Source organism: Lipotes vexillifer, unplaced genomic scaffold (assembly GCF_000442215.2).
Source record: "Lipotes vexillifer unplaced genomic scaffold, Lipotes_vexillifer_v1.1 scaffold1094, whole genome shotgun sequence".
In the NCBI taxonomy this organism is placed as follows: Eukaryota; Metazoa; Chordata; class Mammalia; order Artiodactyla; family Lipotidae; genus Lipotes; species Lipotes vexillifer.
This window is the reverse complement of record NW_006792775.1, coordinates 3,074,231-3,098,116: the sequence shown is the minus strand read 5'-3', so window position 1 is coordinate 3,098,116 and position 23,886 is coordinate 3,074,231. Positions and strand designations below refer to the sequence as shown.

General features: G+C 55.6%; 1 protein-coding gene across 1 annotated transcript in view; it reads right to left on the bottom strand.

Moving 5' to 3' along the window:
• The window catches only part of SHANK2 (SH3 and multiple ankyrin repeat domains 2), a 474,374-nt gene that overhangs the window by 255,341 nt on the left and 195,147 nt on the right, over window positions 1–23,886 (bottom strand). Inside the window, exons 11-12 of the mRNA XM_007466013.1 lie at window positions 19,346–19,515; window positions 14,437–14,550 (exon numbers count right to left, since the gene is read on the bottom strand). Of these exons, the coding sequence (XP_007466075.1) occupies window positions 14,437–14,550; window positions 19,346–19,515 (284 nt within the window). The remainder of the gene's footprint in view (window positions 1–14,436; window positions 14,551–19,345; window positions 19,516–23,886) is intronic.

The following is a 23,886-nucleotide window of genomic DNA, read 5'->3' as shown; positions in this document are numbered from 1 at the left end:
CCCCCCCCCCCCATCTCCCGAGTGGGCGGGCACCACACTGCGCTCCTGATTGGCTCAACAAGCAAAGGGAGGGAGCGGCCATGGGTGGGGGGGTTTCCTGGGCGGGAGAGCAGGGCTGCAGAAGCCTCAGGCCTTGGGGAGCTCCGAGAGGGAGGAGGGAGAGGGGGCCTTCCCTCTGCCCCCTGGGCCTCTGTGACCCGCCATCCCGGATTCACGGAGCCTGTGCAGAGCCCTGTACGCAGAGCTCGCAGGCTGCAAACAGCAGACAGCCGAACGCACCACGCTTGCTGCTAGGACGGCAAGAGGCAGGGAGAGCTTCCGGGGGGAGGCGGCCCTTGGATCAGGCTTGGTGGAGAAGCAGGGCTTTTGCCAGGAGGAAAAGAGCTCACGCTCAGGAGCAGAGCCCGGGGCCCACGCTGGCTGCGCGGGCCTTGGGGAGGAAGCTTCACGCCCCCCACCGCCTGCGCCGCAAACCCGGCGGCAGGGCCGCTGCTGGCGCCCGGCTGGCCTGCCCTGGTGTGCACGGTGCGAGTCCCGGCCACACTGGGGGACGCAGCGGGTCACCCTGGGCCCAGGAGGCCACTCTGCGGCTGGACCCTGACTGCCGTGCAGCAATGGACCGGGGCCCCTGCGCCACGAGGAGACGCCAGGTGCCTCTACGGGGGTCACGTGAGTTCTCGCCAGGCCCAGCAGGACCATCTGCAGGCGAAGGGAACGAGCACGGAGAGGGCAGGTGACGTCCCCAGGTCACTGGGCCAAGCCGGGGTGCCCACCACTGCAGAGCCACGGACATCCCAGCAGCTCTGCCCCTGCGGGGAGCCCCTCCAGGCAGACCCTGAGGGTGAAAGCATGACCCTCAGACATGAAGGGTCACTGGACACGAGTCCAAAGGTGACAGACCTGGCCCCATTCGGCCAAGCAGTGCCCCAGGACCTGGACTTGTCCTGTCGGTGCCAAGTCCCTGCCAGTGTCCGGGAGGCAGGTCTCCAGTGTGGCAGCAGAGGGCGCCGTGCTGAGCACCCGGGGTGCTGGGTGCTGCCACCCTGAGCCTCTGGGGCTCCCTGCGGGGTTCACCCTGGTTAAAAGTCCCTCTTTCCCCTCGCTACTCAGGGGTGGGCTCTCCTCTGTGGAATCCAGGCCCCCCACCCCAGGTGTCGGCCAGTGCGAGGGGGTCGGGGTGAATGAATGAACGAGGGGGTGAATGACTGGCCCCGGGGCTCCGGTCTCCTGTACCGGCAGAGCATGTCCTAACACCCGGACCCGCCAGGCCTCTGTTCCCGGCAGTAAGTAGGGCAGCCCCGTGCACCTGGCAGCTGGCAAGTGATGCCAGCTGCCCTTCTTTGCTCTCACAAGTGTCCCCGTTTGGATGGTAAATGATGCGGTCTCCCTGGCAGTGAGACTCCTTCTAGGAGCGTCCACGAGAAAAGCCGGGAGCTTCAGGAATAAGAAGTGGGTCAGATCATCGCTGGGCTTCTGTCTCTGTGCCAGGGCTCAAGGACAGCTCGGCCCCGAAGCCAAGCGGGAGCTGCACGTTTACCTGAGTGGGTGTTCAAGGGACACACCGCGCAGCCGGGGCCCTTGGCGGGGGCTCCTTGAACCTCTGGAAGAGTCCACGGCACTGCGTGTATGCACACACATGTGACCACGTGTGCACACGTATGGTGCACCATGCAGGCGTGCGTGTGTACGTGTGTGTGTTCAGCTCTCATTGACCCTCACTGAGGTCTGTGACCCCTGCCCCCAATGCTCGGATCTGTGCCAGTGGGAGAGGCTCCAACACACATGGCGTCCTGCAGACCCAGGGGGCTGCAGGCACGAGGCTGCCCCCATTTCCCACCCCGACGCGGGTCACGGAGGGGACCACTGTGAGGGTGTGACCTCTGGGTGGCATGTCACAGCAGGCGGGTGGCACGACCTGGGCCCCCATCTCTGATGGGCAGCGTGCAATGGGGGATCAGGTCAGATAAAGCTCTGGTCTAGGGGAGAGAGAAAGTTCTAGTTTCCACTCCAGTATCCCCCATGTGGGATCAGAGCTCGGCCTCTCCTGTTCTTTCCTCGGGTGTCCTTCCGGGAAATAGAGCCACCAGCCCAGCCCACCCCCTGCCCCAATAATAAAATCTAGGAACACGATGCAGGCTTGGGGAGGCCCTCGGGGCGACTGCTAACATGGCTACTGATCTGCTTGGGTGGGAACTTCCAGAGCCCATCAAGGTCATGGTCAGGCACTGTCCTGATTAGCTGTCCGGCTAAATGATTTGACAACCCCTCCCCCTCCCCCACTGCTGGCCCTAAAAGACCCATTTGGATGGACGTCATCGTGCTGAGAAGGCCAGTGAGCCCGGGTCCCAGCGTGACTGCCAGGAAGTTACCTAACCTGTAGTGTCCTCCTCTGTAAAATGGGCCCTTTGTATCCCGCAAAAGACACTTGGGAAAAAGAACCGGCACTTTGAGAAGCTGTAACCATTTGCAAACCAGAAGCACTGCGGTGACAAGGAGAGTGACCTTGGTGTCAGTTTTCTTAGCACTAATCAGAAGGTGGGCCTTCCCTCTCCTTAGAAAGAGGCTCCCAAAGAGTCCTCCCTGCTCCGAGTTCAGTCCCTCCTCCCCACACAGCACCCCAGGGGTTAACAGGCTCGGGGGACCCTCCACTGGTCCTGAAAGGAGGGGAGGGAGGGATGCGGGCAGCCCCACGGGCAGAGGGCACTGTTCAGAGACACGGAGGCTGGGGCGCGCTCTGGGGCCACACTCCCCACTGGCTAGTGCTAAAAATGCAAGGGCAGCTGGCTCCCTGGGCACCTGACAAAGGAAGGTGCTCAGCCCGGGGTGGGGTGGGGGGGCCCACGGAGAAGCCCAGGGGCGGCTCCTCTGCACACATGGAGGGCAAACTGAGAACCTTCTGGATTCGGGTGAAGGGCATATTTGCATCTCGGCTAAATAAGCAGGGGCCGCTGGGGCACATTCGCCACAGTCAACAGCTGTGCCGAGTTGGACCACGTTCCTGGGGGATCTGGCTGCATTCGGCCATGATTTCTCAACACGAATCTCTAACGGAGACAACCTGGAGCCGGGGCTCCCGCTGCAGGGGGGCACCGGAGCCTGTGTCCAGTCGCAACAGGCTTTTGCAGCCTGGCTACCGCTCCGCGCTCATCCTAGCAGGTGGTCCACGGTGCAGGTCAGCCTGGCCCACGGTGGTCAGCACGGCCACTGCTGAGCCGAGTTTAGAGCCCTATCCTTGGGCGGGGGGAGGTTGGAGGGTGCATCAAATCCCAACCTCAGCTGAGCTGCAGGAAAAACTCCCAATGCGCTGCAGTCTGTGCCATCAGGAATTAGGAAACCCTGGATGTTTTCAAAACAAGGCGCCTTTGTTTAAAGATGGCAGCCCTCTAGAGGGTGACGATCTCTGAGTATAAGCACAAAACGCATGCCCTCGGGCACCAGGTGGAGGCAGGTGGTGGCATATCCAAGTCAGCAGAGCCTCTAGGGAAGTTTAGGGACCCAATGCAAAATGAAAATGGGGGTGGGGTGGGGAGGGTGTGCAAAAAGGATGAAGAATTCCGGGATGGCGACTTGGGAGCGTTAAAGAGGTGAGGGCCTGTGCAGCGGTGGGCCTCACCTGCCCCTGGAGCCAGTCCCTGCTGATTTGAGAAAAGGTGTATTCTATGTCCCCAAGTCCCCTGCCCCAAGGGCTGTAGGCAGGTCCTGTCTTTAGGGAGCTGCAGAGAGCTGCACCCCGAGAGGACTCTTGGGGACTCCCTGAAGGAGATAGATGGGATACAGTCAGATGTCTGTCCCGGACGTCAGTGCAGTTCTAGGGCTGAAGACAGAGAAGAGGTGGCTTCACGCTGGGCAATGTACCAGGGCAAGCTGATTAAAGGCAACGCATCCTGAGGACATGGACACAGAGCTTTTACATTGTGGGACTTCCCTGGTGGCGCAGTGGTTAAGAATCCGCATATTAGGTTGTGAAAAAGATATCAAGAGGTCATAATACTGTAGGGCTGAAAGAAATATTCAAATAATATAAAAAATAGACTATAACAGGTATCATAAAAGGTACTCAGTGCTATGGAGGATGTTCTATAGTATCGAGTTTTTTGTGTCATGTAGTGCAGATGCGGTGTTTGGTGGGGGCAGAGTGGAGGGAAGTTTATTCCAAAAAGACAGATTCCTGAATGGAGTGGTGTTAAAATCTGGAGACAGGTTTCTTTTGTTTGTTTATTTTTTTTTCTTCTGATAGGTAGATACAGGAAGATGAAGATGAAGGCATTCAAGTGTATTTACTGTTTCATTCACTCGGTTATTTGCCAAAAAAAAGAAGCCAAAAAAAAAAAAAAAAAATTGTGAGGCTGCTCGCTGAAGTGCTACTTGTAATGGCAAAGTGGATAGCTGGATAGCCAGAGTCATGTCAATGTCACATCAATGGCATCAGTGATGGACACTGTCCATCAATGGCTCAACCACGACGGCTTCCAGAAATGGTGTTTCAGAAGACCGTTTTCAATCCATGACACCATGTCCTTTGTCACTTGGGAAAGAGAAAAAGTAGGATCCATAATTTAAAAGGATGCATTCAACTTTGTTTAATATGCATTTTTATTCAAAGAAGGACCAAAATTTAGGGTGGGGATTATCAATGTGGGGTAGGACTGTGAGTGATTTTTGTTTTCTTTATACCTTTCTATGTTTTCCAAATTCACTGCAGGACCAGACACGACGAGTATGATAACATGTTAATTTAAAAAGCGAATGCCTCTCCAAAGATTATACACAAACGGCCAATAAGCACATAAAAAGATGTTCAACGGGCTTCCCTGGTGGCGCAGTGGTTGAGAGTCCACCTGCCGATGCAGGGGACACGGGTTTGTGCCCCGGTCCGGGAGGATCCCCCATGCCGCGGAGCGGCTGGGCCCGTGAGCCATGGCTGCTGAGCCTGCGTGTCCGTAGCCTGTGCTCCGCAACGGGAGAGGCCACGACAGTGAGAGGCCCGCGTACCGCAAAAAAAAAAAAAAAGAAAAAAAAGAAAGAAAGGTGAAACAGTTACCACGTGACCCAGCAAATTCCACTCCTAGGTGTGCCCAAAGAACTGAAAACAAGTGTTCAAACCGAAACTTTTACACAAATATTCACAGCAGTACTAACTCAAAAGCCAAAAAGCAGAAACCCAAATGTCCATCAACTGATGAATGGATCAACAAAACGTGGTCTACAAGGAAATATTATCCAGCCTGAAAAAGAAATGAAATTCTGACACCTGCTGCAATACGGATGAACCTTGAAAACATTACGCTAAAGCAAGTCAGTCACCAAAGACTGCATATAGTAGCCTTCCATTTATAGGAAACGTCCAGGATGGGCAAATCCGTGGAGATAGGAAGTAATGAATGACTGCTAGGGGCCGGGGAAAGTGGGGAATGGGGAGTGATTGCTAATGGGACAGGTTTCTTTCGGGGGTGATGAAAATGTTCTGGAATTAGATAGTGGTGATGTTTGCACAACCTTGAGACTACACTAAAAACCACTGAATTCTACACTTTAAAAGGGTAAGTCTTACGGTTTGAGAAGTTCATCTCAGTTTAAGGAGACGGAAAGGTGGGTGCCATGTCTGAAGTCCTTCAGGTCGTAGAGGGAGTAAAATGAGGCAGAAAAGGTTTGACAGTCCAGCACTGATCTTACACCTGATTTGACTAAACACTTTTTTTTTTTGCTGCGCCGCGTGGCATGTGGGATCCTCGTTCCCCGACCAGGGATCGAACCCATGCCCCCTGCAGTGGAAGTGCGGAGTCCTAACCACTGGACCACCAGGGAAGTCCCTTGTTTAACCACTTGGAAGCTTCTGGAAGCTGCATTTGCTGAACACGAGTGCTAACTCTCGATTTACGTCTGTGGATGGTGCCCAAGCTGCCACTTCCTGCCCTGTCTCCCGGGCTCCCTGGTGCCAGGTCCTCTAGGAACCCGGGCTCCTCCCCCTCCTGGCACCCCCAAGCCCACAGACCCTGCCCGGCTGGGGACAGGGGATATTCAGAACGTCTTCCCAGATGCTCTCCTTGGCTGTATGATTTGTTGAAGCAGGAGGCTGGCCCTTACACATCTCCTTTACATATGCATGTCTTACATTTAATCTGCCAGCGTGAGAGTTCATCTTTCCCAGCATGCAGCCCCCATAAGCCAATGTTTATTCATTATCCCCGGATCTGTTTCCTATCGTCTATTTCAGAGGAGTCAGAAACAACATCTTAACTCAATAACAGAGCACCATATGATGCTTCCGTTCTCCAAAATGAGCCACGGCTCACTCTGGGGGTGTAGCCCTTGGGTCCTGTCTGTGTCCCAGCTAGAGGGGGGCTCCTGGCCTGGCTAACCATCCCTAAACCGTGTGCCCAGGGAGAGGCCGCGGGTCTGTCCTCACTAGAATGACAGATGGCAGGTCAGTGGCCACCTGCACATACTGGGAGCTGCTCATTCATCCCACCTCTTGCAGGGCATGACAACACCTGTCTTCTGGGGCCCCCAAGAGGCCAAGTCACTCATGACATGGACAAGGGGGATGGGGCAGTCGACTGCTCCAGCAGGATGCCCTAACCCCAGCGCCACTCTGCCAGCTCTGCGGGGTGGGCTGGAGGTCCAGTTCCCTGTATTTGCAGGCGGGAGGACAGGCAGAGACGGAGGCCACTGTGCCTCTGGGTCAGTTGAAGGGACTGCTCCCTGAACAATCTCCAGCAGCCAGACCCGAAGACACCCTGGCCTGGGATGTCAACGATGCTGGTCTTTTCTTAGGTATCATAGTAGCCCACTGCCTTCCCTGCTGTCCGCAAACTGCATGGTTTTAAAGAGATCTCATCCAGTAGAGCTGGGGAGGTTTAAAGTGGGAGAGGCTGCACGACTGGAATTGGGTTGAGCTGTGTGTGAGAGGGAGAATGGGTATTGACACCACCCTCATGCAAGGTCCACCCATCTACCTGTCCGTCCGTCCATGTGTCCATCCACCCAGCCATCCATCTCTTCATCCAGCCATCTGTCCGTCCATCCATCCACCCATCCCTCCATCTCTCCATCCGTCCGTCCATCTGTCCATCCATCCATCCACCCAAACCTTCACCCATCTGCCCATTCACCCATCCACTCCCCCATCCACTCATCTACCCCAGAAATACTTTCTCAGCACCTGCTCCATTTCAGGCCCCACGTCCAGTATGGGGAACACCAATGTGAACCTGTTGTATCCTCCTGGTTCTTTGCCCTCACAGAGGACAATACACCTTGGTCAACTGACCTTACAAACCGTATTTACAAACTAACTTACGGCCCCTCTCCTTCCATCCCGTTGGCTTGCACCAAGTGTACTGATGAAATCTGCCCCAGAGCAGAGGACAGCCCTGGGGCTGACCCTGAGAGGCTTCCAAGTGCTGGTGGGTCAGCGTGCAGCCTGGGCAGGGAACAGGCTCGGGACAGAGAGCACAGTCACTGCCCTCGACTCAGACAGAAGAACGGCCCCCCTGGGGATGGGACTGTGTGACAGGAGGGCGGCGGGGGGGTAGGGGGAGGTGTCTGCAAAGTCCCATGTGGAGCAGAGCACGTGGCACATGGCGACCACTCTTCACCACATCACAGAACGAACTGTGTCCCCAGGTCTGTGTGTTGATGCCCTAACCCCCACCACGACTGTATTTGGAAATACGGTTTGTAGGGAGCTGATTAGAGTTAAATGAGGTCGTAAGTGTAGACCCTCATCCAACAGAACAGGTGTCCTTACAAGAAGAGGGAGAGACACCAGGAATGTGCCAGCACAAATAAAGGCCACGTTAGGACACGGAGAGAAGACAGCCGTCTACACGCCAAGGAGAGAGGCCTCAGGAGCCCTGCCCACACCTGGATCTCAGATTCCAGCCTCCAGAACTCTGGGAGGTAAATATCTGTTGTTTAAGCCCCCCGTCTGTGGTATTTTGTCATGGCAGCCCTTTCCTGCCCACTGCCATCCACACAGGTGACCCAGGGTGGGAGTTAAGAGTGTCCCCCACCCCCGTGAGAATCTCGGTGACACCCGCCCCCCTCCCCCCAGAACACTGGCCCGTAGTGACCACCACTGTGCAAGGTCACTGGGGACAGAGCTGCAGACACCACATCCTGTAGCATCAGGAGGGGCCGTGGGGAAGCAGGGCAGGGCTGGTACCAGCATCAGCAGGTTGCCATGGTAACCAGGGGCAGGCCATCGCTGCTGCGGGGAGGGGAGAGGGCCTGGGTCCCAGAGTGACGTCAAGGACTGAATCCTCTCGACGGAAGCAGACAGACCTGGCAGATATCTATTTCGGGGGTGAGCCCGAGCGTGGAAACCGGTATTTAAAACACAGAGCAGCTGCCTGGAGACAACAGCACACACACCAAGGCGGCGAGGCTCCAAGTGTATTTTAATAAAATGGCGTAAAAGAAAGAAGGGGGGAGGCCGTATGCTTCTGCCACGGTTGTTTAACAAAAACACAGTCATTAGCAGCCAGGACAATGAATTCCCATATTGATTTTATGTTCCGCTAGGGAGCAGCGAACTCCTTCGGAAGCCGGCTCTTTTGTCTCTTATTAATATTTTAAATTACAGTTGTGCTAATAGAGCCGTTTGCCTGTATTTTTAAATGTCCTAAAGATAACAAAAACATTCCATTTTGGAACCGACCGTGCCCACTGTGATATGTCGCAGACAGTTCACACGCACCGTGACTAATGGGACGCCTGTTTCATAGCGGGGACCGCGCTGGCTGCTGCCCCGTGGCTCCAACCAGAGCTGCCCGGAGGTGCGGTGACACCTCCCACCCCTACCTTGTCTCCCAGGGTGAAGGCGGGTCACAGCAGTGGCCTCCGCCCCTGGCCAAAGAGTCCAGACTCTTTGGCCTCCCAGCTGAAGGGGAGGCTGCAGTCGTGCCCGCAGAAGCCCAGCCCCGCTCTTTTGCTGGTCAAGCACCAGACTGGCCTTGGCATTGCCCTCCTCCCGCAGCCCTGCCCAGGCCCGGCAAGTCGCACGAGCACACCCATCACCCAGCGGCAGAGAATGGTTCTACATATGACCCAAGTCAACCTAATCAGGGCCAGTCCTGGGACATCTGCAGAGGAGGCAGGGGAGACCCAATTTCCCTCTCTCCCAATGCTGGACCTGGATCTAGCCCAGGGTTCCCAGGGGCCAGCCGGAGAGGTGAGCCGGCCAGAGAATAAAGCCTCCAGGCCTGCAGGATACCTCTGCCCAGCCCAGCCCAGACCCCGGCGTAGCCCTTGAGCCCCCGGGCTGGACCCAGGCTGCGGGCCTGATGGGCTGGAAGGGAGGACGTCAGGGCATGCTGCCGCCGGAGGGGGCTTCCGTGCCAGGACAGACTCCTGGGAGGACCTGGGCCGGGGCTGTTGGGCCCCATGTCCGCTCACCATCCCGCCCCCAAACTTGAGGCGGCCTGAAGATGGCAACTGAGAGTTTTGGGGTGAACCCTGTGGTGGGGTAAAGGGAGGCCTCTGGTGGGCCTTGGGGTGTCCAGCGGGGGAGGCTCCAGAAGGCGGCCCAGAGCAGCCCCCCTGGCTCAGGGGTTGCGGGAGACCCTGGGCTTCACTCAACACCTTGCGGGGGCGGGGTCGCTTGGGTCTGGGTCACACGGGGCGCTCTGTGCTGAAGGTGAAGGCCAGCCGTGGCCTTGGGCATCGTTCCCATCAGGTCATGGCAACTGAAACCAAAGATGAGCTGGATTCCCGTTCGCTGGGAGCGAGGAAACAAACGCTCAAAGAGCCGTCTGAGCTTCAGGGACCGTTTGGATTCTGGGTGGGGCTCAAAGAGCAGGGATCTCGCTATCAGCAGAGGGGTCCCCGAAGGGCTGGGCATCCCACCGTGCTGTGGAGAAGGGCCTGTACCATGGCCCCAGCTCCCTCCTAAGGGTGAGCGAGACTGTGCAGGTGTTTGCAGCAGTGGGGCAGGGGGCTGGGCCAGGACAACTTTCATGTAGACACAGAACTGGTATGAGGACCTGAGCACCTCCCCAATGCCAAGGGCGACTAGGTGGAATTGCTATTTCCTATCAGCTTTTCGCTCCTCCCTGCTGCTCTGGCGGAGGAGGGTGGCCTCATGGAACTCAAGAGCCGGCCAGTCCTCTCTGTGGTCACCTTGGTGGTGGTCACCTATTGAATGCAGTGGGGAGGGGCTGTTAGACCAAGACCCACAGGGTTGGGTGGAGGTGGGACAAGCAAGCATGATAAGGACCCACTCCTGCTGTCCAGGGTACCACATGCCCTCAGAGAGCATCGAGGCGGCTGGTACTACACCACTGTTATCGGGGCACCAACCCTGTAGATACCCATGATAAACGTGCGAAGGGTGTGCGGGGAGGGGCGTGTACATAATTAACTGCCCATTTCCTCCAAATTTCCACCCTCCACGCACACACAGTAACATCGTCACCCGTGGCACCTTGCTGTCGATTCTCTGGGCTGATGCACGCAAAGAGGTGAGTTTTTATAAATCGGGACTCACCTCCGTCTCTCCTGCACAGAAACAAAAAATCCTACAGCTATGCTCCTTCCCCCTGACCCTGTGCACACATCACCTTCACGTCCTTCCCAGGTGAAGAAACCTATGCAGAGCCGTTGAGTCACCCGTGCCAGCTGGGAGGCAGCGGAACTGAGAAGGAGCCTGGGCCGGCCCTGAGTCCCCATCACTCCGGGAGGACGCGCGCCAGGATTAATCAGTGGTGGTGGGACTCCAGGACCCCACGCCGGGCACTCCGTAGGGAGGCTGCCCGGATGTGGGGCTAGGACAGAGCACAGCGCGTTAGAAGTTCTCAGCACCCAGCCTGGTGCTGAGACGTGGGTGCTTGCGTGTAAATCACGGGCTTACTTCCTGCCCTGCTCATTCCACAGGCCGGATGAGGCTTTTTCCACGGAGGAATGCCTGTTGGAAACACACATGGTCCTAAGAAATCAGAACCAAGGTTAAATGAGCAAGTGCATCACTTGTTAAATAAATAACCACCACGCTCTTCGTGGAACCGAGTGGAGCTTATTATCAACGAATCAGCCAACGATCAGGTGCCACCGTTTCAGTCTGCTCTTGGCTACCCTTGGCCTCTGATCTCTGTCATCAGGCGGCGAGAAACCAGGTGGTCCCACTCACAGGCATAAAGTGCCCCGAGCAGGTTTCTCCATCCTGCTGGTTCTTCCTGGAATCATTCACCTGTCATTTAGTGCACGTGAGTGAGACCTGCCAGCTAAATGTTCACTTTACAGTCTATAAAAGTGGTCCTACACAAAAGAGAAAGCGTCTCAGGGCTCAAACCAGCCAACTCTGTATGGAAGGAGCTTGCTGCATGGAAACATTTAAAAAATATTTTCTGCCATCTTCTGGATTCTATGTATATTCAACACAGTTTTCAACATTAAAAAAACAGGCGCTATAAAAAGTGCTAATTGTGAAAGCAAAGAATGGAGAAATTGGACTTCATTTAAAAAATTTAAAAACCTTGTTAAAAGACACAGCACTGAAAAGGCTAAGTCACAGGCTGGGAGAAATATGTTCAACATATATCTAACCGAGTACTGATAAGCAGACTCTGTAAAGGACTCCTACAAGCCAATGATGGAAAGATAAACAGCCCAATTAAAAATGGACAAAAGACTTGAACCAACACTTCTCAAGAGAAGCCATACGTAAGGTAAGAAAGCACACGAAAAGGTGTGTAATAACAGTAGTCATCAGAAAAGTGCAAATTATACCCGCAGTAAGAGATTCTCCACCGCCATTAAGAATGGCTGAAATTAAACAGACGGGTGTTACCAAATGTCACCGAGAAGTGGAGCCACTGGAATGCACACACACTGGGGGCTGGGAGTACAAGAAGGCACAGCAGTTTGGACAACTGTTTGGCGGTTTCTTATAAAATTAAACACACTCCTACCTTGTGACCCGGTAGTTCCACACCTCGGTGTTTCTCCAAGAGAAAGGAAAACACGTCTGGAGAAAGACTCACACAAAAATGTTCATGGCAGCTTAAGTGACGAGCCCAGATTGAGAAGCAATCTAAGCATCCATCACCAGGAGCATGAATAAACATACTGGGGTATAAATATACAGCCAAACACTCTTCTCTGGCAGCAAAAATCTACAGAGCACTGATCTACAGCCCGGCAATAGCATTCAGCTGCGTGGAAGACACCAGGCTCAGGAGTGTGCTGTAGGTTCCAGCTCTGAAATTCAACAGCAGGCTAAACTGATCTCTGGTGACAAATTGAAACCGAGCAGGACCCTGTGGGGACTTCCTGGAGACAGAACCCACCCCCCACCCCCACCCCTCGTGTAGCTTTGCCTCTTGTTGGTAGAAAAGCTTTAGCTTCCCAGGCCCTCCCCGAGTTCCAAAGAGCAAACGTAATCAGAGAAGTGCAACACCAAAGGGAAACAGTCAAGCAAGACAAAATAATAATAGATTAGCCGTAAAACAAAGTCAAAGACCTTTAGTTCCTCCTCAGGGGCTATGGAGGATATCCTGAGTCACGTCCCTGAGCTGTTTTGCAGAGGCTAAAATGCCCACCAGGTGGAGAAAGTTAATTGTACGCTGACCACCAGCACGGAGACCCCAGACTGAACGGAACCAGAAGGTTGATGATTGAGATTCCTGAAACATCACCTTGTTACCTCACCACCAATCAATCGGCGAATTGTGCACGAGCCGATCACATACCCCATGACTCTCTCGCTCAGACTACCTTTCAAAACCCTTCCCTGAGAGCCTCCAGGGCGTTTGGGGCTTTTGAGCATAAGCTGCCCATTCTCCTTGCCGGCCTCACATCGGACACGTGCAATGAGCACTGGCCTCTTCCCTCACCACAACCTGGTATTAGCAGATTGGCTTGGCTGCACGTTGGGTGAATGAACCCAAATTCGGTTCGGTAACAAAATCAGAACCGTGGTTGCCTCCTGTTGGGAGGTGGGTGACTGGAAAGTGGCCTGAGAGACCTTTCTGGGGTGATGGACAGGTTTCACCTCTTAATTGCAGGTGGAGACACAGGAGGAGACGTTTGTCAAAACGCACTGGACTCTTCCGTAACCTGTGCATTTCTTACCGCACGTAAACCACACCTTTATAAAAGACGATGTTAAGTCACGATCTCAGAAAGCCCAAGGCAAACAGAACCCAATAGGAACCACTCTGGACTCTCCCCCACCCTAAAATCCAGCTCAAATCCCATCTCCTTTGCACCGTTCTCTCCCTCCACCCCACTCCACCCCACTCCACCCCGGGTCACAGCGGTGCCTCCCTCCTCTGGCCAATAATCCACACCATTAGCAGAGTTAACCGTGTTCATATTTACCATCCTTAGTAGACAGAGGATGGTCCCCCCCCAAAAGATGCCCATGTTCGAATCCCCCGTGCCTGTGAGTACATGACCTTACAAGGCAAGAGGGAATTAAGCTTTCTAATTAGTTTAGCCTGACCTGGGTCCTCCAGGTGGGGCCAGTCTGATCACATGAGACCTAAAAGCGGTAGGAAGAGGAGGCAAAAGGGAGAGTCAGAGAGATGCGGCCTGAGACCTGGCCCACGACTGCAGACTCTGAGGACAGAGGAGGGGCCCCCAGCCAAGGGGTGCTGTGACCTCCAGAACCTGGAAAAGGCAAAGCAATGAACTGTTCCCCAGAGGTTCCGGAAAGGAACACAGCCCAACTGGCACCATGATGAGACTGCCCAAGGATGCAGCAAAGCCACCGGCCACAAAGCGAACGTGGCCACTTCTGACACATGCACCATGGGTCTGGGATTCTACCAGAAGCCAGCAGGGCACGCGTAGACCAGGCTCTTAGGAGAACCTAGTGCTTTGTGTGTCTCCACCTCTCCTATTTGTCTCTCATACCGTTTTATATAAGTGGTTTCCTCCTACCATTTCAATCAATCCAATCTTTTGGCAATCGCTTTCAGGACAAGCGTCATTAGGGGCTGTGTCTGGGAGTTCTGCGAGGGGCTGCAGTGATGTGCCTCAGACCTGCTTAGAGCACAGGCCTGTTTCGAGCAGTCTTCACTGAGACAGCAAACCTCGAGTCCTCAGGGAGGGCACGGCAGGGGCCGGCGGGGTAACGCGAAGCTGCCTGTTTATGATGTCAGCGTGAGAGATCGATAAAGCAGTTTCAAGCATTTACCCTCCCCCCAAAGCCCTTTTCCGACGGCTAGAACGCACGCTCCAAGTTTCCTGGCACATGCATAGACCAGCGTTTCAACGCAAAGCTTCCAGGCTGCCCTGCAACCGATTTCTGGTTTGGACAAAGCCCAGTGGGATGGCGTCCACCGCTCGGAGGATCAGAGAAGCCCTCGGTCCGAAACTCATCCTTTCTCGGTAACCGCACACCTGCCCGTACCTACCGCGCGCTCTATGTCAGCAACGACGCCGACCCCAGGCCGGACAGAGGTGGACGGACGGGGGTGGGGTCTGCCTTACCTGCCTGGCTGTCCTTGGGCTTGCACTGGACCTCCTCCACACACTCGGCTGGGAACCATCCGATGTGGCCGCGGGCGCTGCCTTCCCAGAAGCCCCCTTCGCCGATGCTCAGAACTAGAGACAGATGGGGAAAGGGGGAGGGGTTAGTGGGCGGGGCTTGGAGGGCGCGGGGTGTGGATGCAGGGAGGAGGGGCCGGCGGCTCTGGTCCATTTGCTGGCTGACCATGCCTCCCTTCAGCCGTAGACGAGGGGCCTGGCAGAGTGTCCCTCGGAGGGGGCACTGCAGAGCCTCTGAGCCCCCAGGTCCCCTCTGCCCGTTAGGCCTGGGGGATAGGATGTCAGCGCCGGGCGTCCTGGCGTCCTCGTATCTCACAGCACTCGGCGTGTGGCCACTGTGTCCCGTCTCTCGGGTCCCAGCTGAGACGGGAGAGTGGGACCTCCGAGACCCCACCATCAGTTATTTCAGGTGTCAAAGTCGGGGGACAGGCCACCCTGATGAAGAGACGCCACCATGAGGTCGTGTCGGCCCCTCTGGAGCTGGGGGAGGACAGGCCAAGAGTCCAGGCCCTCAGGACCTTTGAAATTCGTTTGAGAACAGAGAATTCACAGCAGGAGACACGGAAGCAGCCTGCCTGGCAGCTACAAGATACTACCTGGACTTGAAGTGCCAGGGCAGGCTGGCCGACGCCCCACGGGCAGTCCCGGGCTTCTGGCTGGCTTATCAATGAAGGACCTGAGGATTATGTTGGTGCCGCAAGCAGCAGGGGGGCCACTGCACAGTGAAAATGCAAAGTCAAGGGTCGTGGGACAGACACAGCTGCCCTGCCTGCAGGGCTGAGGGGCGCTGGGTTTCCCCCTTCCTTGGCTCAGTGCTGGGTGCACAGAGGGCCTCACAGACACCCACTGGGGGGATGAAGCATATTCATTTTTAAACTGGACCGATGCCGAGCGTGGGTGAACAATGCAAACCCACAGACACGAGGTCCCAAGTGCTGCCCAGGCACTGCTTGGACAAATATTTTGGTTGTAAGGGTCAGGCTGGCAGGGGTAAGGTAGGGGCGGGTCTCTGTCTCTTAGGCCTGTGATGCTGGGCTGGGGGCACACCTCCACCCCAAAGCCCTGGCTCCCTCAGAGTGTATCTGTGCAGTGGGAGGTTAGTATAATCTCTGCACATCTTAACCTTCTGTAAATTACTCAGGACCCCCAGGCACCAGAACTGCGGAGAAGAGATCATGGCCACAGAAACGTCTCCTTCCATCCCTCATCTTAATCTCAAAGGCCAGATAAGGACACCTGGACCCGTGAGCTTTGAAGGTCAACAGCACAGAGTACCTCAGCTTTAGAAGTCTTTGCCTAACAATTTGAAGAAATGGCCTAAAGGGAACAGACAGGCAACCTCCCTGAGGACCACTAAGATCATAATCGCTTGAACCGTTTTCTCCAAAAATCAGTGCTGGCCCCTTACGCTCAGCGCAGCCCAGCTGACGGGGATGTACACCACGGCAGCCCAACGGAACCCGGATGTGAGAGGGTCGTCTCGGAGCGCTGCCCTGGATGGCGAGTGGAGGACAGGGACCTGCCCGGGCGCTGTCCAGCTACTGGAGCGGCCTGGCTGACCGCCAAGGGTCCACGTAGAAACTCGTGGTGGGGACCGTGCATCTGCCTCTCGTCTCTCCAGGCAATGTCAAGGGCACACACTTGGGCACAGCCTTGGGCACAGCCAAGTGACGCTGGCACCAAGCCGACCGCAGGGGTGAGCGACTCAGAGAGACAAAGGGGGCTGGGCTTGCAGTCCAGACAAACTAGACCGAAATCCCCATCCCCAGGTAGGCAGCTGTGAGAGCCTTGCCCCAAGTTACCATGTAACTTAGACAGGGGTCTTTTATGGGCTGGATCCTGTCCCTGGTATTCCTCTGTTGGAGTCCTGACCCCCAGCAGCTGAGATTGTGACTGTGCTTGGAGATGGGGTCTTTAAAAGTTACAATGGAGTCCAAATTCCATCCGGGCGGCGCCCAGTCCTTCAGCAGCCCAGAGACCATGTTGGGACAGGTTGCCCGGTCTCACAGCACAGTCAGGGCACCGAGGCAGCCATGGAGCTCCTCCTCGCCACGACCTGAACTGAGCCCCTGCGTGGGCTGGATGGCGTCCTCTCCAAACCCCTATGTGGCAGTCCTAACCCCCAGAACCTCAGAATGTGGCTGTGTTTGAAGATGGGGGTCTTTAAAGAGGTGATTAAGGTAAAATGAGGTCACAAGGGTGGGTTCTAACCCCACAGGACTGGGGTCCTTATAGGAAGAGGAGGTCAGGACACAGACACACACAGAGGGGCGACCCCGCGAGGACGCAGGGAGGAGACGGCCGTCTACACGCCAGGGAGAGAGGCCTCGGGAGGACCCAGCCCTGCCCACACCTGGGTCTCGGATTCCAGCCTCCCGGACGGGAGACAGTAAATCCCGAGGTTTAAACTGCCCAGTCTGGGGAGCCTTGTTACAGCAGCCCGTGCTGACTCACACAATGGGATCTGACACCTTCGGCCCACAGTTGCTATGAGGTTTACAAGGAAAAACGTGTGACGTCCCCAAGCAGGGTGCCTGGTAAACAGCAGGTGCTAACAAGTCTCCACCCGTATCTCCTCTGTTATGATCTCTGATGTGTGGACAAGGACACGTGGCCCCCAGATATGAAGTGACCGGTAACTGGGTCACCGGGAAGGCTCCCCAGGCTCTTCCCAGCTCAGCCTGAAGCCCTCCACGGGCCTGGGGGTGACAGCAAGGTGGATGGATGGACACATGGGGGACGAAAGCCCAGGGGTGTGGGCTCAGCAGATTTCAGAGCTGGGCTGGGCAGCAAGACCTGGTGCTCTTTGGTATTAAAATTCCAAATTGCAGGTCATGTGAGTGCTTATATTTATAATTTGAATGTTTATAATTTAAAAGTTAACAAAAATACTGTGTTAAACTACATAGGGACAATCAGGGACTTATGGGTATGATGCTCAAAGACCCAAGTGGACCCCACCCCAGAAGGCATCTATAAACCCTGAATATGATGCAAAAAGGTACAGAACGCGGACAGAAGTAGACAGGCCTGGTGGGATGCATGCTTGCCCGGGGGGAGAGGGGAGCAGAGCTGGATAGGGAAGCCCCTTCTCCACGGCTTGTAGCCTGGACTAAGTATGGTCCCCACAGCAGGGCTGGCAGAGGAGGGGCACATGAGGAAAAACCTGCGCTCTGAGTGGCCTAAAGAACCAGAAGGATGGAGCCAGGAAACCAGGCGCCCTGAAGAGAGTCGGGGTGTCCTCACGAGGGAAACAGCCAGGGAGGGGTGGCCAACTCAGGGCACCCACCTCTCTGAAAAGATGCAGAGCAGCTCCGCTCAAGTCGGGGCCTGAGCTGTCACCCAGGCAACCCTCCAAAAAGAAAGAAAGAATGAACTGAAGCCAAAATCTCCACAACCTAACCTCCTGATGTCCAAAACGCAACAGAAGATTACCGGACACGCAAAGACCCAAGAGGATGGGGCCCATCCTCCAGAGGAGAGAAAACCACGTGAGCCTGACACCAAAATGACGCTCATGGTGGGACTACAGACGGGGATTTTAGAGGGACGATGACACCCGTCCACGATGTTGTAAAACAGCAATGCACATCCAAAGAGTGAAAATGTCAACAGGGCAATAGGAAGTCTTGGCAAATAGAAACTATAAAAAAATACACATGGAAACCCTAGAACTTAAACGTGTCGTTTCTGAAATTAAAAAATTCACAAGACGGACTTAACAGTGAAGGGGGCATTTCAAAGGAAAAAGCAAGTGAACCTGAAAATAGACCAATAGAAACGACCTAAGGTTAAAAAAAAAATGATGGGAATAAAATAAACAGAGCCCCTGGGACATGCTGGTGCCACCAGATGGTCAAGTTTCCAGGCAGCTGGACTACCAAGAAGGAGTTGAAAGAGAGAATGGGTCTCCAGCTGTCCTCGGAAACTTGTAAAACCCAGCGGATGTTGGCCAGATTACTGCACGGTACGGAGGAAGCAGCAGGTCATCACCAGCTCAGGGCCAGATGGATTTGAACCTGACCGACTGACCCCTAAGGGGCATACTTTCTTGCCCCTGCCGTGCATCTTCCGAAAGCTGCCCTGCAGCGACAGTGCCCTTTCCTGCTCCACCTGGTGAGCTCAGCTGCCCCCATGTGGCCTGCAGCCCACACCTGTCACTTCTCTACCCGCCTCGTGTGGCCTCCAGCGCCACAGGGCTCCTCTAGAGCCACTGCCAACCTCCTGCACGTGCCTGCACTAAACCCATCTTCCCTAAGGGCCTCATACACCTCATCTTCCTGCTTAGAAACCGTCGCTGGCTCCCATCGCTGGTACTGCCCCTGGTCTAACTCCTGGCACGCATGGAGGCCCTCAAGGCTTTTCACCCACATTTCCCAGGATTCTGCTTTGGGCATCCTTCCCTATAACCTGGTGGATCTCCTTCCTTGGAATGTCGCAGACCCCCAGGCTGAACCATCCACCTGGATGCCCCTCCCTGAGCCCCGAGACGCGTCTGAGTCCGACCTGTGCTCGGCCGCATCCCAGCACCACCTCCCACCTCCTCCTGAGGCCCTGGGAGGTTTTCCAGACGCAAAAGAGCTGCCCGTCGCCGCCCTCGCCTGCCCCTCCCCTACTTTTCTCTGCAGTGGACTCCCGTCCCAGATAGTCACGTGCTACCCTTCCCAATGGACAATAGAGTCGCCGCGGCCATGAGCATCACTGTAGTCTCCGTTCTGCCCTCCCAGGGCTCCGTATTTTCCACAGGGGGCCCCGCGGAAGCAATGCCCTGGACACCGACACCCCAACGGGGATAAACTGGGGCTGAGGGCCCCCAGCCTGACCCCGCCCTGGAAGCAGAATGGACACTGACCTTTGACCCTGTCGCCACGGTGAAGGGGGATCTCACCATCGACCTGGGGCTGGTAGGGCTTGACGACAACGAAGAGCCTCCCGGGGACCGCGCTGTACAGCTTCCTCTTGGGCCCCGGGTACTCGAAGGCCGAGAGCGCATCCTTGTTGGCGCCTGGCAGGAAAGCCGGACTGCAGGTGAGAGGGGGGCAGAGACAGAGAGGGAGGGTCACGGCCTGAGAGACAGAGCAGGGCACACTCCAGACCCTTGGCCCATCTGTTCATAACAAACGCTGAGCCCCGAGCAGTCACATCGGAGCTCCTGATTCTAGACGGGCCTGGAGACGTGAAAAGGCCCCGGGGGGCAGCATTAGTGCTTAAAAGACTTAGGTAATTCTGGCAGTTCTATTTCTGGGCAGGTACCCCAAAGAAGTGAAGGCATGGCCTCAAACGGATATTTGCACACCCACGTGCATAGCAGCATTATTCTCAAAAGATGGAAACGACCCAAGTCTCCACTGATGGATGAACGGATACCCCAAATGTGGTCCATCCACACAATGGAATATTATTCAGCCTTAAAGAGGGAGGAAATTCTGGCACAGGTGACAACATGAATGAAATTTGAGGACGTTATGCTAAATAAAGGAAGACAGTCACAGAAGGACAGATAATGAGTGATTCCACTTAGGGCAGGTACCTGGTGTACTGAAATTCATAAGCAGGATGGTGGGGGCCAGGGGCTGGCGGAGAGGGAGGGGGAGTTTGCCTTTTGTCAGTTTAGGAAGATGGGGAAGATGGAGATGGATGGTGCGGATGGTCGCACGACAACGTGAATGTACTTAATGCCACTGAACTGCATGCGTAAAAATGGGTAAGATGGTAAGTTTTATGTGCATGTTTCAGTTTAAGAAAAACTCCAGTGGAGGCAGCAATCAAGGGAGGCCCTGGGTCTCTGCCATTTTCTGTCTCACTGTGAGCGCCAGCCACACCATGTGAGGAAACACCCAAAACCTACTGGCGAAAGCCTGCATTATCGCTGTGCAGGCAGCCCACGCCCAGCTGCCCTGGTGACATTTCACAAGTGGGACTTTAATTCTTTCCTGTTTTATGTGACTATATCACAAAGAGCGTGTGTTTCTAGGTCAACTTCCCTGCCTGACAGTGAGCATGGACATCTAACTTAATGGGGCCCAACCGTGGGATATAAGAGAGACAGAGAGACAGAGAGTGAGAGAGAAGCACACGTTCCCAGAGAAACGTGCAAAGTGGTTTTCCGTGACGACATTCCCATGTCACTGTGACGGTTGATGGGTGGCCCGGGTGACTCCTTCTGGAGAGAAGAGAGCACGTTCTTTTTTATTTTATTTTATTTATTTATTTTTTCTTGGCGCTACGCGGGCCTCTCACTGCTGCGGCCTCTCCCGTTGCGGAGCACGGGCTCCGGACGCGCAGGCTCAGCGGCCACGGCTCACGGGCCCAGCCGCTCCGCGACGTGTGGGATCTTCCCGGACCGGGGCGCGAACCCGCGTCCCCCGCATCGGCAGGCGGACTCGCAACCACTGCGCCACCGGGGGAGCCCGAGAGCACGTTCTTATCACTCGTAATCTGGAGGAGTCATGCTGAGCTCTCCTTCCATGTGGGGTCTTTAGAAAAAACCCAGGCATGTGGATGAACCTGGGCAGGGATTCAGGGGTGATGGTCCAGAGCCTCCTGGTCAGAAAGACAAGAAAAGCATTCACGGCCGGCTGGTGTCTCCCCAAGAGGACAACCCGCCACGGGGAAAAGGAATATTAATAATACTTGAGGAAGGTTCCCGAGTCAGGGAGCCACATCTGAGTCTCGGGAGGGGGGCCACTCATGTCACAAATTCATGGCCGTGAAGGGTGGGGTCCTCAACTATGGTTCTCCTTTGGAACTACAGATGCCGTGGCCTGGGAGCCCACACAGGGAGCTGGAGCTTCCTGCAAGGACGAAGTTCTCACCTTGAGGTGTGAAGCAGGCTTGCAGGGAATATTCTAGAATATGATGTGACCGTTCACTTTCGGGATTTAACGCGAACCCCCCATGTTCCTTTTGTGCTGTGCTTTACCCACGTCAGCACCCCTGATACATAACGTATGGTCTGCTTTACGCTTGTGAGAATTCACGGAAGCATGACTGTGCTGTATTTTGCCATGCTTTTTACTTTTTCGCTCATGGTGATGAGCTGGCCACAGGAACCCATGTCTACACGCGGGACATGCTCAGTTTACACCCTAATTTATTCTAGTCAGGTGAGAAGGATCGACCGTCAGATCTGCCTGCCCGACCCCAAAGCTCAGAGCTCTCCCTAAACCACACGGAGCAGAGGGCGGGCATGTGACCTTTCCCAGGTGCTCGCCTGGGCTCAGAGACACAGAGAGTGGACAAGCCACAGTCCTCATGCTCTCCTGTCCCCAGGGATGCCCTCTCTCCGGCCTCCTCGACCCCAGCCTTCCCTGACCAAGTTGAAGCCACAGACGGAGGTCACAGCATCCTGGGAAACAGGTGCCCCTGTCAACTCTGGCACCACCAGGCAGCCCTGCCCGGCGGCCTTCCTGTCCCTCCCCACTTCCTTCTCCCCACCCAGCCGGCTACAGATCGACGTGCACAGATGGGAAAACCCACCATCCTCTGGATGGATATCACTGATCCCCTAACACCCCAGGAGCCCAGAGCTGCGACGCCTGCAAGAGCCAGGTTGTGTGACCGCCTCTGGTCCAGAGGTGACAGTTGGCAAGGCAGCTGACGCACAGAGGAAGGACAATCTGGGCCACCCGCCTGTGGTGGAAAAGACCCGGGAAAAGTAGAGCAGCCCTCAGAGTTCCCGCCTGCGAGGACGTCCCGCCCACCTTCTGCGTCAGGAGGAAGATCCATCCGTTCAATGTGCCTCAACTCAGCCTTACTGGGAGCTCGGCGGGGAGACAGCGCCTTTGCCACAAGGGGCTGAACATCATCAGGGGTCTCCTCTCCGGCTCCCAGGCCAGGGGACCGTGAGTCCTGGTAACCAAGGGGACTCGGTCCCTCGGCAATAGGGAAGTGTCCCTTGGGGCCACTCCACCTGGACTCAAGGGTTCAGAAGAGGCTTGGGGTCAGCAGAGGGCAGGCGCTCCAGGGGGGCACCCCACACCAGGCTCAGAAGGCCTCCTCTCCCCAGACCTCCGCAAACAGTGTTTGGATCTCCCCCGATGCACCTGCCATGTCTGCACTGAGCGATGGCCGGGTGGGGCCCACCACACGGGGCTGCTAGGAGGATCAGGGAAGGAAAACAGACGAAGCTCCCCCTCTCTGCCCCCCGCCGGCTCTGTCACTGAAGCTTTGATGGCAGTTATCACCTCTGCATCTGACCATCACCCAGGCTGGCCTGGGAGCCATGCAACACAGGGCTATATCTACACCATCTCCATGCCCCCATCCCTGGTTGGGGGGTGCAGTAGTGGGTGCTCAGAAGTGCCTGATGCGTTAAACCCCAGTAAGAGACTGCAGGTTGTCCTACCAAGGAGGTCACAGATGGGCCGCACGGACACTCCTGGACAGGAGGTGTGGCTGCAGCAGACACCAGGGGCGATGAGCGGAAGGGCAGGTGGGCCCATGAGTTGGTCCCCAAGCACCAGAAGGGGACATGACTCTGAGGGCAGCAGGGTTAAGGCAGGTGGGCTTCTCCCCCAGGGGAGGGGGTGGGTCAAAGTCCAGAGAAAAGATAAAGATGGACCATGCTGATGATGGCTGGGGCAGGGCAGAGGGTAAGCAGCACAGCTGGGGCTGCCAGACCTGCCTCCCAGCTGCTGGTCAGCTGCTTCGGGAACCACATGAGGAGCCCAAGGAACCCCACTGTGCGTAATCAACAACAATCAGCAAGGAGACTGCGTCCAACCTGAAAACTTGATCCTCAGGAGAAATCCATCCAGCTGCCCGTCTCTCCACCTACACTCCCATCCAGCCATCCGTCGACTCACCTATCCATCCATACATCCATCCATTCATCCTCCATCCATCCACCCATCATCCACCCACCCACCCATCCAATCATCCATCAACTCACCTGTCCATCCATACACCCATCCATCCATCATGCATCCGACCATCCATCCATCATCCAGCCATCCATTCACCTATCCATCTATCCACCCATGCACTCACTTATCCATCCATACACCCATCCATCCATCCTCCATCCATCCATCATCCATCCAACCATCCATCGTCCACCCACCCACCCATCCATCCAATCATCCATCAACTCACCTATCCATCCATACACCCATCCATCCATCATCCAGCCATCCATTCACTTATCCATCTATCTACCCATCCACTCACTTATCCATCCATCCATCCATCCATCCATCCATCCATCCATCCATCCATCCGTCTTACCACTTATACAAACATTATGTATTCACTCATTCATCCAAATTTCAAAAGAACCCTGCCAGAAGCCCAGCTGATCACTTACCACCAGATGCTGGATAAGTCAGTTAACCACTGGAAGCCTCGGTTTCCCCGTGTGATAAGAGGGGATGATCTGGAGAGACCTGAGAG